At 43.2% G+C, this 14,963-nt stretch overlaps 1 protein-coding gene across 1 annotated transcript in view; it reads left to right on the top strand.

The window, feature by feature from the left end:
- The window catches only part of DCAF12 (DDB1 and CUL4 associated factor 12), a 59,444-nt gene that overhangs the window by 37,763 nt on the left and 6,718 nt on the right, over positions 1–14,963 (top strand). Inside the window, exons 5-7 of the mRNA XM_053570500.1 lie at positions 4,633–4,826; positions 9,661–9,726; positions 12,242–12,404. Coding sequence (XP_053426475.1) covers positions 4,633–4,826; positions 9,661–9,726; positions 12,242–12,404 — 423 coding nt within the window. The remainder of the gene's footprint in view (positions 1–4,632; positions 4,827–9,660; positions 9,727–12,241; positions 12,405–14,963) is intronic.

Here is a 14,963-nt window from a genome sequence, read left to right on the forward strand (position 1 = left end):
TAAGGTACCAGCCACATATACCTGAGCTGCGGGGGCCCGCCAAACAACAATGATCACTGCAGCCAAGAAAAAAAAAAATAGCTGGGCATTGTGTCAGGCACCTGTAGTCCCAGCTACTTGGGAGGCGGAGGCAGGAGAATCGCTTGAGCCCAGGAATTGGAGGTTGCTGTGAGCTGTGATGCGACAGTACTCTATCCAGGGTGATAGCTTGAGGCTCTGTCTCAAAACAAACAAACAAAAGCATTGCTTGGGGTGGCGCCTGTGGCTCAGTGAGTGGGGCGCCAGCCCCATATACCGAGGGTGGCGGGTTCAGACCCAGCCCCGGCCAAACTGCAACCAAAAATAGCTGGGTGTTGTGGCGGGCGCCTGTAGTCCCAGCTGCTCGGGAGGCTGAGGCAGGAGAATCGCGGAAGCCCAAGAGCTGGAGGTTGCTGTGAGTCCTGTGACATCATGGCACTCTACCGAGGGCAGTAAAGTGAGACTCTGTTCCTACAAAAAAAAAAAAAAATTAAGGGCAGCGCCTGTGGCTCAGTCGGTGGGGTGCCGGCCCCATATACCCAGAGTGGCGGGTTCGGACCCGGCCCCGGCCAAACTGCAACCAAAAAATAGCCAGGCGTTGTGGCGGGCGCCTGTAGTCCCAGCTACTCGAGAGGCTGAGGCAGGAGAATCGCTTGAGCCCAGGAGTTGGAGGTTGCTGTGAGCTGTGTGAGGCCACGGCACTCTACCGAGGGCCATAAAGTGAGACTCTGTCTCTACAAAAAAAAATAAATAAATAAAAGAAAAAGAAAAACAAAAGCATTGCTTGTATCTAGGAGTTTGAGGTTGCAGTGAGCTATGATGATAATACTGCACTCTATCCAGGGTATCAGAGCAAGACTGTCACAAAAGAGAAAAAGAAAAACACAAGTTTTTACTGTGAAGCATTTAGATTTGCGGTGTTTAAGAGGGTACCTACTGGTTCCAAAGGGGAATTGGCAAATACTTTACTGGAAAAGGAATTAAAAATTTTTTTCTTTAGTGGTTCTTTTTTTTGAGACAGAGTCATCTCACCGTGTTGCCCTTGATAGAGTGCTGTAGTGTCACAGCTCACAGCAACCTCTAATTCTTGGGGTTAAGCAATTCTCTTGCCTCAGCCACCCAAGTAGCTGGGACTACAGGCATCCGCCATAATGTCTGGCTATTATTTTTTTCTTTTTTTGTTGCAGTTGTCATTGTTGTTTAGCTGGCCCAGGTCAGGTTCGAACCTGCCACCCTCATATGTAGCTGGTGCCGTTAACCACTGTGCTACAGGCACCAAGCCACTTTAGTGGTTGTTAATATTCTGTCATGTTGAACATAATAGAATCTAAACATCTTTGTATATGGATCTCATGATGGTGGATTATTCTTAGATGGGAATATATAGACTTTCAGAGTTTTGTTAAAGATTTCTCAGTTGTACACCACAAAGACAATCTATTATTAGCTTGCTACCAACAGTGTATTCAGAGCTCAATCCAAAGAAGTGTTCTTTGTTTTTTTAAGTACTTTATTATTGTTTGCTAAAGAAAATGACTCTTTCTGGGCGGCGCCTATGGCTCAGTGAGTAGGGCACCGGCCCCATATGCCGAGTGTGGCGGGTTCAAACCCAGCCCCTGCCAAACTGCAACAAAAAAATGGCCGGGCGTTGTGGCGGGCACCTGTGGTCCCAGCTGCTTGGGAGGCTGAGGCAGGAGAATCGCGTAGGCCCAAGAGTTGGAGGTTGCTGTGAGCCGTGTGACGCCTCGGCACTCTACCAGAGGGCGGTACAGTGAGACTCTGTCTCTACCAAAAAAAAAAAGAAAAGAAAATGACTCTTTCGAAGCATTCATTTTTGTAGACTAGTCCTTCTTAATAATAAAGAGATTATAGTCCTTAGGGGGTCTATGGAGAGCCTTAAGGAGGCCTGTGGACCTCCCCTGAAATTGAGCATTTTTGTGTAATTTTCTAGAGAAAGGTATCTGTAACATACCTTTTTTTTTTTTTTTTTTTTTTTGAGACAGAGTCTCACTATGTTACCCTCAGTAGAGGGCTGTGGTGTCACAGTTCACAGCAACCTCAAACTTGGGCTTAAGCAATTCTCTTGCCTCAGCCTCCCAAGTAGCTAGGATAGCTGGGACTACAGGTGCCCGCCACAACACCTGGATATTTTTTTGTTGCGGTTGTCCTCATGTTTAGCTGGCCCGCACCGGGTTCGAACCCATCACCCTCGGTGCATGTGCCCAGCACCGTAACCATTGTGCTACGGGTGCTGAGCCATCTGTAACATTTCTAAGTCTCTAGAAGGAGTCCAAGGCTTAAAAAAGGTTAAGTACCAGGGCGGCGCCTGTGGCTCAGTCGGTAAGGCGCCGGCCCCATATACCGAGGGTGGCGGGTTCAAACCCGGCCCCGGCTGAACTGCAACCAAAAAAAAAAAAAAAATAGCCGGGCGTTGTGGCGGGCGCCTGTAGTCCCAGCTACTCGGGAGGCTGAGGCAAGAGAATCGCTTAGGCCCAGGAGTTGGAGGTTGCTGTGAGCTGTATGATGCCACGGCACTCTACCCGAGGGCCATAAAGTGAGACTATGTCTCTACAAAAAAAAAAAAAAAAAAAAAAAAAAAAAAAAAAAGGTTAAGTACCACTGGGCTATGCATGGTGGCACACGCCTGTAATCCCAGCATTGGGGAGACTGAGGCAGGTGGATTGCCTGAGCTCACAGGCAAGACCAGCCTGAGCCAGAGTGAGACCTTGTCTCTAAAAATAGGTGGGCGTTGCGACGGGCCTGCAGTCCTAGCTGCTTGGAATGCTAGGGCAAGAGATTCACTTAAGCCCAGGAGTTTGAGGTTGCTGTGAGCTATGATGCCAGGCACTCTACCAAGGGTGACAAAATGAGACTCTGTCCAAAAAAAAAAAGTTAAGCACCACTAATCTAGAGTAGAACTTCCCCAAACACTACTGCCCACTAGAGATCAGCCTTGGATGTATGCAAAGTGATGTAAGCATTTAGCTTGGAAGATCACTGAACTGTATCAAACTGTATAAAGTTCTCTTTTAAAAAATTCTAATGGGCTTGGTGCCTGTGGCTCCAGCCACATACACCTGACCTTGCAGGTTCAAAGCCCGCTCGGGCCCACCAAACAACAATGATGACTGCAACCAAAAAATAGCCAGGCGTTGTGGCGGACGCCTATAGTCCCAGCTACTTGGGAGGCAGAGGCAGGAGAATCCCTTCAACTTAGGAGTTGGAGGTTGCTGTGAGCTGTGTTGCTGTGGCACTCTCCCAGGGCGAGAGCTTGAGGCTCTGTCTTAAAAAATAAAAAAATAGGGCAGTGCCTCTGGCTCAGTGAGTAAGGGTGCTGGCCCCATATACCAAGGGCGCGGGTTCAAACACGGCCCCGGCCAAACTGCAACAAAAAAATGGCCAGGTGTTGTAGTAGGCACCTGTAGTCCCAGCTACTCAGGAGGCTGAGGCAAGAGAATCACCTAAGCGCAAGAGCTGGAGGTTGTTGTGAGCTGTAATGCCACGGCATTCTACTGAGGACGACAAAGTGAGATTCTGTCTCTAAAAAATGGCTCAGTGAGTAGGGTGCCAGCCCCATATGCCGAGGGTGGCGGGTTCAAACCCAGCCCCGGCCAAACTGCAACAACAAAAAAAAAAAAATAGCCGGGCGTTGTGGCGGGCGCCTGTAGTCCCAGCTGCTCTGGAGGCTGAGGCAAGAGAATCGCGTAAGCCCAAGAGTTAGAGGTTGCTGTGAGCCGTGTGACGCCACGGCACTCTACCTGGGGGCGGTACGGTGAGACTCTTGTCTCTACAAAAAAAAAAAAAAAAAAAATTTTTTTTAATTAAAAAAATAAAAACATTTTAATGGCTCACAGCCTGTAGCTCAGCGGCTAGGGTGCCAGTCACATACACTGCAGCTGGCAGGCTTGAACCCAGCCCGGACCTGCCAAACAATAATGATAGTTACAACAAAATAGCCAGGCGTTGTGGCAGGCACTTGTAGTCCCAGCTACTTGGGAGGCTGAGGCAAGAGAATCACTTAAGCATTTGAGGTTGCTGTGAGCTGTGATACCACAGTATTCTACCCAGGGCAACATAGCGAGACTTTCAAAAAAAAAATAGATTTTTTTTTTTTTTAATTAAAAAATAAAAAATTCTAACAATCGGCCAGGTGTGGTGACTCACACATGTGATCTTAGCACTCTGGGAGGCCAAGGTGGGTCGATTGCCTGAGTTCACAGGTTCAAGACCAGGGGGATCTCATCTCCAAAACAAAAATAACTGGATGTTGTGGTGGGTGCCTGTAGTCCCAGCTAGTCAGGAGACTGCGGCAAGAGAATCACTTGAGCCCAAGAGTTTGAGATTGTGAGACTATCTCCAAAAAAGAAAAAAAAATTCTAACAATCATGTTAAGCTTAAAAGTTATTTTTATCTTAGAGGCCTTAGTTGAGTAATTCTCCTAGTATAGCTATTAAAATGCCTACTGTTCTCTGTTTAGGGTGGGCCACTTGACCAAGCTTCACAAATGAGGATGATGCACAGACGGCTAGACAATGAAAGCCCACCTTGGCCTCTCTGGGATTGTCCCATGGAGGGTTAAGAATGTCTGACATCTGTGGTCTCCCTGCCTTACAGGCTCACGTGATGGTTCTATGGGTCTCTGGGAGGTGACAGATGATGTGTTGACCAAAAGTGATGCAAGACACAATGTGTCACGGGTCCCTGTGTATGCTCACATCACTCATAAAGCCTTAAAGGACATCCCCAAGGAGGACACAAATCCTGACAACTGCAAGGTCCGTGCTCTGGCTTTCAACAATAAAAACAAGGTATGAACTTGTCAAGGGATCCCCAAAGTTAACTCCTCTTGCTTATGTCTTGGGAGGTGGATTTCCCTTTCCACTCCCCAAGTTACTGCTTGCCACATACTTTGGTTCAGAGCCCACAGAGAGCCTGTTAAAGGTTGAGGGAGGCTAGTGAGAAATTATAAGAGGTTGTGAAACCTGTTCCTTAGATTCATCTCTGCAGTATTTTCCTGAGTTGTCTGTATTTGTGGGTCAGCCTCACAGTTTCCCCAGGGCCACTCTGATTTGACTGTCTCATTTGCACATGCTCTTGCAGGTGCTCTATTTTGGGCTTGATTTTCATACTTGCCTCTGAAAGCAATCACTTTTTTTCCTCTTTGGTATTCAGTTTCTTTTTAGTCTTCACTGCTTTCTTTTCCCTTCACACCACCCCTAAGACTTGCCTTACCATTACGTCAAATCTGACACTTGCATTTTTAATAATAGTAGAATGTGGGCGGCACCTGTGGCTCAGTGAGTAGGGCGCCGCCCCCATATGCCAAGGGTGGCGGGTTCAAACCCAGCCCCGGCCAAACTGCAACAAAAAAATAGCCAGGCGTTGTGGTGGGCGCCTGTAGTCCCAGCTACTTGGGAGGCTGAGTCAAGAGAATCGCCTAAACCCAAGGATTTGGAGGTTGCTGTGAGCTGTGTGACGCCACAGCACTCTACCGAGGGCCATAAGGTGAGACTCTGTCTCTACAAAAAAAAATAATAATAATAATAGTAGAATGTGATGATACAGAGCCAGAGCCAGGGAAAGACTTCTCAAAAAATCTGAGTTAGATCACAGTTTGAAAGGTAGTTCCCTTATCTTCTATCTGCCATCCATATTTATCTCTCCTAGATTAGAACTTACATAGCGGCTCTCATGCTGAGACTTATGAAACTGTCTTTCTAGTGTGTGCTCTAAGTCTCCAACAAGATGTCATGAGTATGGTTCTTAAACATGGGAGGGAACCTAGTATAGCATAAGTGAAAGTAATGATGTATTTAACAGGTTCTGCAGCAGGTTGCAGAACCTGTTAAATAAATAGTTGATGTGAGAGATAGGTCAGAAGAAACTATGGAATGAAGCACAAAAAGATTGAAGTAGGAAACACAAAAGAGACAAGATGTACAGGCATACCGTTTTATTACACTTTCCTTTATTTTACTTCACAGATACAAGTTGGGTTTTTTTGTTTTGTTTTGTTTTGTTTTGTTTTTAAACAAATCGAAGGTTTGTGGCAACATTGGGTCCAGCAACTCTGCCAGCACCATTTTTCCAACAAAATATACTTTGTCTCTGTTACATTCTGGTAATTTGCACAATACTTCATACTTTTTTATTATTACATTTGTTGTGTTGATCTGGGATCTATGGTCTTTGATGTTATTATTGTAATTGTTTTAGGGCACCATGGGAAAGACCAGCTTACTATTGTGTATGTTCTGAGTGCTCTACTGACTGGCTGTTTGCTCATCTCTCTCCTCCTTGGGTGTCCCTATTTTCTGAGACACAACAATATTGAAATTAGGTTAGTTAATAATCCTACATACAATGGTCCTATGAGTGTTAGAGTGAAAAGACGAGTCACATGTCTCTCACTTTAAATTAAAAGCTAGAAATGATTAGTGAGGAAGGTATGTAACAAGCTCAAATAGGAAAAGCCAGGCCTCTTATACCAGTTAGCTAGGTTGTGACTCCAAAGGGCAAGTTCTTAAAGGAAATCAAAAGTGCTACACCAGTGAATACATGAATGACAAGAAAGCAAGACAGCTAATGCAGAGAAAGTTTGTCATCTGTATAGATTACAACATTCCCTTAAACCAAAGTCTAATCCAGAGCAAGATCCTCTCTTCAACTCTATGAAGACTCAGAGAGGTGAGGAAACTGCAGAAGAAAAATAAGAAGGTAGGAGTTGGTTCATGAGGCTAGAAAATAATAGTGAGATATATCTAAACTAGGGTAGCTCAGGTGCCTCGTAGTGAATGAAATAGATTCATCGCCTGACTTCAAGTGATTTCCTGTTTAGAACACTGCACCATTTTTACCACTGTGACAATCTGAAAAATTCTGTGTATATATAATAGCTGGAAGTCTGTTTTTGTTAATTTAGTAAAAGGGTCTAGTGATTTGATTAATCATGGAATAGAGTTTAATGGTAAACTATATATGATATTCTTGTATATGTTAAATGAGTTTTAACCAAATGATCAGCTTAGTAAGTAGTCGGGGTGTCCAGTTGCAGCCGGTGGGCCACTTGCTGATTATCTGAGGACTGTTTTGCTTATCTGTGGTGTCACATACCTCAGAAAGTATATGTGGACCTTTTTGGTTTTCTGCTGATCAGTTTTGGTTAGTGTTTGTGTATTTAATATGCAGCCCAAGGCAACTCTTAATCTTTCAATTTGCAGCCGAGAAGAAAAACGATTGGACACCCCTATTAGAGTATACTGATAATTAATCATGTACTTCCAAATTTTGGATTTAGCTTAACATATCAGCCTATTTATTATTGATTTCTTCCTTTTCTTGACCCTACAGAATTTCCTTGGAAAGCATGAGCTCACTGCTTCAGAGAATGTTCTACAGCACTTAGAAAAAAGTGGTACTAGCAAGATGATGTAATTAAATGGGCTCTATAAATATTCTAGTGTATAGTGCTCCTATAAAATCTAGCAACGGTTGCTTCTACAATATTAAGGTCTTCTCTATATAAAATGAAAATATAATTTTATAAGTTCCAAACCTTTTATTTCGAACTTGCTAAAGACATCAAGCTGCATATTTTAGATTAGAAAAAATAGTTTTGTCTGCTTAAAATATCTTTATTAAGTCAATTCTTTAAAATATTGCCTGAGAGGAGGTTTGTTGTTGTTTCAGTTTGTGAAATAATTTCAATACATTAAAAAAATGTAAGTTACCTGAAGGTCATGTCTTAGTTGAGACAGTTTTCCATTGTCTTAAGACTCTTAAATTAGACCATAAGATAAGAGACAAATAAACTGCATCTGTAGACGCACAACATTTTGGAACATGTGTATTTATAAACTTCCAAGATAATTAAAGTACTGCTATAATAGATTTGATGCATTTTTATGACATCATGATAAAACATTCAGGTATATTACCCTGGTTTTTACTGGTAAAGATGAACCCATGAGTGCTTTGGTAAAGTACTTAAGTTTAAATGGTCACCATATTGCTTGCATTCATTTTGTGATAAGCTCTACTGTATTAGGTTAAAGGCTAATTTCGTGCTTTAATAGCAATGTGGAATATAAGCTGCTTTAATTGCTTTTTAAAAGTAACATACTGCTTAAAGTTGCATTTTTACTAATAAGATTAACATGTTTGCTTTTTCTTCAAACATTTAAATTGTTTAGAGCATTGAGTATGTAGTTGCTATCACTTGATTAAAAGAAATTACCCATTTAAAAAATAAAAAAAAAAAAAAGATGTCATGAGTATGATTGCATAGTAAGGACTTTTTGAACCATGGGTGTTGGTGTGAATGCCAGGGCTACAGAAAGACAGCCTTGTAGCCTTCAGGAATAAGCTCGCTCCTATAATGTTAAGAAAAGGGGGCAAGAAACAGACTACACAGCATGGGATGGCGAGTAGCAAAGTTCTTTATTCCGGGGTCTGATTTTATACACTTTCTAGTCACATACAGTACACACTTAATCTGTCTTCTGTTAGTTTCACCATTACCTCATTTTACCTATCTGAAATTAACATTTAAGGAAATATCCTGTTACCACATCAACACGATGACTTCTGCAATAAACATTCTTTTCTAGACACTGACTAATCTCCTGGGCAGGTATGTAAATAAAGATCACAAAGAAGAAAACAGCCACAGGGAAACAAGAGTTAATGGAAGAGTACCTTCAAGTGTTCACTCAGTTTACCCAGCATGAAGTAATGACTGTGTTTCTCAGGGTGCACAATTTCAGAGAATCGGCTTGTGGAATTTTAACTCCAGGCAAGCCAGCTCTGTGCGTGCCTCAGGGGGGCCCAGGTCCCTTAAGCCTCTGTAAGAATAGCAAGCCGTTTTAAACTCGCACTGAGTTCACTTTGTGTGCTTGCTGTAGGATATGTTTATTTCTAAATATTATCTTACACATGGGTGCCTTGGTTCTTGTGTTCTTGCTAGGAGCCTCAATTTATAGTTGCATACCAGTAGGGAGGGAGTCAGGGACTAACCCACATAGGTGAATTGGGTTTTTTTGTTTGTTTGTTCTTGTTTTTTTCATGTTTGGTTGTGTAGCTGAACCAGATGTTTTGTTTTGTTTTGTTTTTGTTTTAATTTTTTTTAAGTTTATTATTTATTTATTTATGACAGAGCTCACTATGTCGCTCTGGGTAGAGTGCCTTAGCATCACAACTCATAGCAACCTCAAACTCTTGGGCTTAAGTGATTCTCTTGCCTCAGCCTCCCAAGTAGGTGGGACTACAAGTGCCTGCCACAATGCCCAGCTATTTTTTGGTTCTAGTTGTCGTTGTTTGGCAGGCCCTGGCTGGGTTCGAACCTGCCATCTCCGGTGTATGTGGCTGGTGCCCTGGCCACTGAGCTACAGGCACCGAGCCTGAACCACATGTTTGAAAACTGCTTTAGTGGGGTCAATTTCTGATCCCTCCCCCCTTTGGTATTGAGCTGCTGTCTAGCTGCGTCCCACTGGGTGGGGCATTGGGCTAGGATTACTAGCATCCCTCCTGGAATCATCATCGGATAGGATTAAAAGACCCTACCCTTCAGGGTCTTCACCTGCTTACTCTTGTACATTAGTTGCTACGGATTGGAACATAACTTGTCTTTCATTACTCTTGTAGGAATTGGGAGCAGTGTCCCTGGATGGCTACTTTCATCTCTGGAAAGCTGAAAATACACTCTCTAAGGTGTGATGAACATGACTTGGTGGTTTTACATAATAATTTACCATATGGTTAGCATACTCTTGATTCTTTGTGTCTGTAATCCCATTTACTCGGGAGGCTGGGGTTGGAAGGATGCTTGTGCCTAGAAGTTTGTGAGCAGCTTGGGCGTTTTAGTGTAATCCTGTCTATTCCCCAAAAAAAATACTCTTAATTTTTCCTGAACTTTTTCATTCTTGTCCAAAACACCAATTCTCCAGTGGTGCAGACATGTTGTATGATACATGAAATTCTGAATCTAGCACTGTTCTCTTGAAAGTCTTTTTAAAAGGATCAGAGCGGGTGATTCTGAGAGGCTCCTTTAACTAACAGTTCTCCAGACCACATTGCTTTAGTATTTGTAATAATTACAGATTGTAACATTTATAATAATTAACTATTTGGCATATTGTAAGGATGGAAAAACCTAAATGTTTTCCACTGGGAACCGAAAGTCAATCAGATTACGATAAACCATCTCATGTAAACTAATGAGAAGATGAGTTTAATCTACAGTATATTCCAAAATCATTTAGCTCCAAAATCCAAAACTTACAAGTACTGACTTGATGCTACAAGTGAGAATATTCTACATCTAACACCTTTGTGGTTTTTTTTGTTTGTTTGTTTTTCTGAGACAGAGTCTCACTTTCTTGCTCTTGGAAGAGTGCTGTGACCTCATAGCTCACAACAACCTTAAACTCTTGGGCTCAAGTGATTCTCTTGCCTTAGCCTCCCAAGTAACTGGAACTACAGGTACCCGTCACAATGACCGGATATTTTTAGAAATGTGGTCTGGCTGGTCTCAAACCTGTGAACTCAGGCAATCCACCTGCCTCAGCCTCCCAGAGTGCTAGGATTACAGGCGTGAGCCACCATGCCTGGCCTAACACCTTTTCTTTTCTTTTTTTTTTGTTTTTTTCTTTTTTTTTGAGACAGAGTCTCACCATGCTGCCCTCATAGAGTGCTATGGTGTCACAGCTCACAGCAACCTCAAACTCTTTTGGGGCTTAAGCCATTCTCCTGCCTCAGCCTCCCAAGCAGCTGGGACCACAGGCACTCGTCACAACGCCCGGCTCTTTTTTTGTTGCAGTTGTCATTGATGTTCAGCTGTCCCAGGCCGGGTTAAACCTGCCACTCTTGGTGCATGTGGTGGGTGCCATAACCACTGTGCTATGGGCACCACCCCACCTTTGCTTTTCTTTCTTTTTTTAAATTAAAATTTGTATTCTGAAGTATTCACATACAATTGTAAGAAATAATATAGAGATCCCATAGACACTTTACCCAGTTTCCCTCAGTTATAACATCTTAAAAAAACATACTACAATATCACAACCAGGATATTGATATTGATATTGATACAGTCAAGATACAAAACATTTTCACCACTGTAAGCATCCCTGAGGTTGCCCTTCTCCACCTTTGCTTTTCGATGGTTCATTGTACAAAAACTTTGTTTCATACACTATTTCTTTTTTTTTTTTTTGCTTTTTTTTTTTTTTTGCAGTTTTTGGCTGGAGCTGGGTTTGAACCTGCCACCTCCAGCATATGGGGCCAGCACTCTACTCCATTGAGCCACAGGCGCCACCCCATACACTAAAGTATTAAAAATAAAGTATAAAGTTGCCTTCAGGCCCTGTGTATTAAGGTTTCTATGAAACATAAATGAATTTCACGTTTAGACTTGAGTTTTATCCCCAAGATACCTCATTTATATATGTGTATATAAACATGCAGATATTCAATGCTTATAATATTCAGTGCAAGCATTTTTAATGCTTGTAAATATAAGCATTAAACCTCCATGTAGATCCATGTCCTCCCTTTTTCTCCCAGCGGCCTTAGCTGCTTGCTAGTTCTGTGATAGGCTTTTTCTCAAGAGGAAGCAGGGCTCTAGGAATTACTGATTCCTTCATGTCACAGCAGCCTTTATGCTCCTCTGATTTTGCATGTATCTTACATGCAGTATGCACAGGTGAGGATTTGCTAAGTGAAAGGATCCAGGGTTCCACTTGATTTAGGTTATATGGGATTAAGCCAGTCCTATGAGTGTGCTTTCTATAGTATACATTCCCATTCAGTTGAGATGTCGGGCTGAGGGTAGCCAGAAATCAGCCCTTGTTTCTAAAGAGCATTGAGGAGAATGGTGGCTCTTCTGGGCAGACAGAGCACTGTGGGACCTCAGCTTTAGTGTCCTGGGGTTATTCTTGGAATAACCTTAGCATTTCCTGGTACTTATGATTATTTATTCCAGATGTACCTTTTTCCCTATCTTCTTTAGTACCTAGATCTTATTGTGTATTACAGTACTGCTCTTATTCCTGCATATAAAAGGGTGGAATAAGGAGTTATTGCCTTAATTAAGGCTTGTCTTTGTCTCTAACTTTACATGGCTTGTGCATGAGGGAAGACCACAGAGGTGGGAGTCCGAGAACACTTCCTTGCCTCATTCTCTTAACGATGACATGAGTTCACCTCTCCACTCTCTTGTTTTCAGCTTCTCTCCACCAAACTGCCATATTGCCGTGAGAATGTGTGTCTAGCCTATGGCAGTGAATGGTCAGTGTACGCAGTGGGCTCCCAGGCTCATGTCTCCTTCCTGGATCCACGGCAGCCGTCCTACAACATCAAGTCTGTGTGTTCCCGGGAGCGAGGTAGCGGTAAGAGTTTCAGTGTGCTACAGCTGTATTGTATGTGGATTTTAACATTCAGTTTCCAAGTAAGTACAGTGATCTATATGGAACATGTGGAAGTGTTTGAGAACACAAGAGAGAAACTTAAATACCTGCCTATGGCAGCAGAGTTTCAAGCACCACAGAAAAATATGTGGCCACAGAAGCCTTTAGTAGAAACCACCAGTCAGGATATTAGTGGTTTCCATGTTCTTTCAGGTAACTCTACTTTGTGTCCTGTGGTAACTTTCTGCTGGGGCCCTACCTGAATTAAAATTCAGTTCATGGTAAGGGTTGGCATGGTATGCTAAAGAGGAGTTTACAGGGAGGCATGAGGAAATGTTTGAGGTGAGGAATATGTTCATTAGTTCGATTGTGGTGATAGTGTCTTAGATATATACACGTGTCAAAACTTCACATTGTGGGTGGGCACCTGTGGTCCCAGCTACTCTGGAGGCTGAGGCAAGAGAATCGCCTAAGCCTTGGGTGGCACCTGTGGCTCAAAGGAGTAGGGCGCCAGCCCCATGTGCCAGAGGTGGTGGGATCAAACCCAGGCCCGGCCAAAAACTGCAAAAAAAAACCAAAACACACACACACACACACACACACACTAAAAAACTTCACATTGTGGCCAGTGCCCATAGTTCAGTGGTTAGGGCACCAGCCACATGCTCCAGGGCTAGGGGTTCGAACTCAGCCCAGGCCTGCCAAAGAAACAAAAAAAATAGCCAGGCCTAGTGGCAGGCACCTGTAGTCCCAGTACTAGGGAGGCTGAGGCAAGAGAATCACTTGAGCCCAAGAGTTTGAGATTGCTGTGAGCTATGACACCACAGCACTCTATCGAGGGTGACAAAGACTCTGTCTCGATTAAAAAAAATACTTTCAAATTGTATATTTTAAATATGTGCACTGTATGACAGCTATACCCTCAGTAAAGCTGAAAAAATATTATTGAGTTTAGTTCTGGGTAAATTAGGCTTCAGCTACCAGTCTTTTATACCATATTCTCTGTAAGGGCACCCTCATTCTTTATTCCGGGGAGGGGGGAAGATACTTAAAAGTTATAGTATACTGGCTCGGCGCCAGCCACATACATCTGAGCTGGCAGGTTCAAATCCAGACTGGGCCTGCCAAACAACAATGACGGCTACAACCAAAAAATAGCTGGGTGTTGTGGCAGGCGCCTGTAGTCCCAGCTACTTGGGAGGTGGAGGCAGGAGACTCGCTTGTGCCCAGGAGTTGGAGGTTGCTGTGAGCTGTGACGCTACGGCACTCTACCCAGGGTGACAGCTTGAGGCTCTGTCTCAAAAAAAAAAAAAAAAGTTATAATATACTTTTAAGGTTTTAGAATATCCTTTTTCTTTTTTTTTTTTTTTCTGTTCTGAAGAAAAAACTTTTTATGACTTCAATGACAGGTTATTTTTAAGCAGTGGAAGTCTTAAATGCCTTTGTATGCTTCAAAATACTGTTGACAATTTGTTTTTCAATGCTGTTATTAGTGCCATTGAAGAGACCCTTATTCTTTGAATCACCTTCCTTGTTATCGTAGCAAGCGCTGTAAGGCAGGAGCCTTGGAACCGCGCAGGCAGGTTACTGAAGTACGTGATGCTGAAATAGTGTTGGCTTCTGGAAGAACCTTCTGATGTGTGTAATTGTAATTATACATCTGAAGAGTCACTCCAATCAGTCACAGTGACTAGGCTACTTTTTAATGTGCTTACTTCATTATGTTGAAGTCCTTCTCCCTTTGGCACCTTCGAGACAAATGCACCTAGAATACCCTTTTTCTTTCCTTTTTTTTTTTTTTTTCTGTGAGACAGTCTTACTTTGTCACCCTCAGTGGAGTGCTGTAGCATCACAGCTCACAGCAACCTCAAACTCTTGGGCTTAAGTGGTTCTCTTGCCTCAGCCCCTAGTTTTTGGTTGTAGTTGTCATTGTTTGTCAGGCCCGAGCTGGATTTGAACCCACCAGCTCCAGTGTATGTGGCTGGTGTCCTAGCCACTGAGCTATAAGTGCCCAGCCAAGGGCGGTGCCTGTGGCTCAGTCGGTAGGACGCCTGCCCCATATACCGAGGGTGGTGGGTTCAAACCCGGCCCCGGCCAAACTGCATCCAAAAAATAGCCCGGCGTTGTGGCGGGCGCCTGTAGTCCCAGCTACTTGGGAGGCTGAGACAGGAGAATCGCTTAAGCCCAGGAGTTGGAGGTTGCTGTGAGCTGTGTGAGACCACGGCACTCTACCGAGGGCCATAAAGTGAGACTCTGTCTCTACAATAAAAAAAAAAAGTGCCCAGCCAAGAATACCCTTTTTCTAATGGCCTCATTTTATCCTGCCAAGAATGCTATAGGAGGCAGGTAGGAAAAGATAGTGTTAACCCCATTTTACAGCTGAGACTGAGACTCAGAGCGGTTGAATAATTTTTTGGCTATTATATATCTTGATGAGGGAACAACCAGGAACCAGAATCTGGATTGTCCAACTTAAGTGTATTTTCTTCTTTTTTTCTTTCTAGAAATAGAGTCTCATTCTGTCACCCTCGGTAGAGTCCT

This window comes from Nycticebus coucang, chromosome 2 (assembly GCF_027406575.1).
Source record: "Nycticebus coucang isolate mNycCou1 chromosome 2, mNycCou1.pri, whole genome shotgun sequence".
Taxonomy (NCBI): Eukaryota; Metazoa; Chordata; class Mammalia; order Primates; family Lorisidae; genus Nycticebus; species Nycticebus coucang.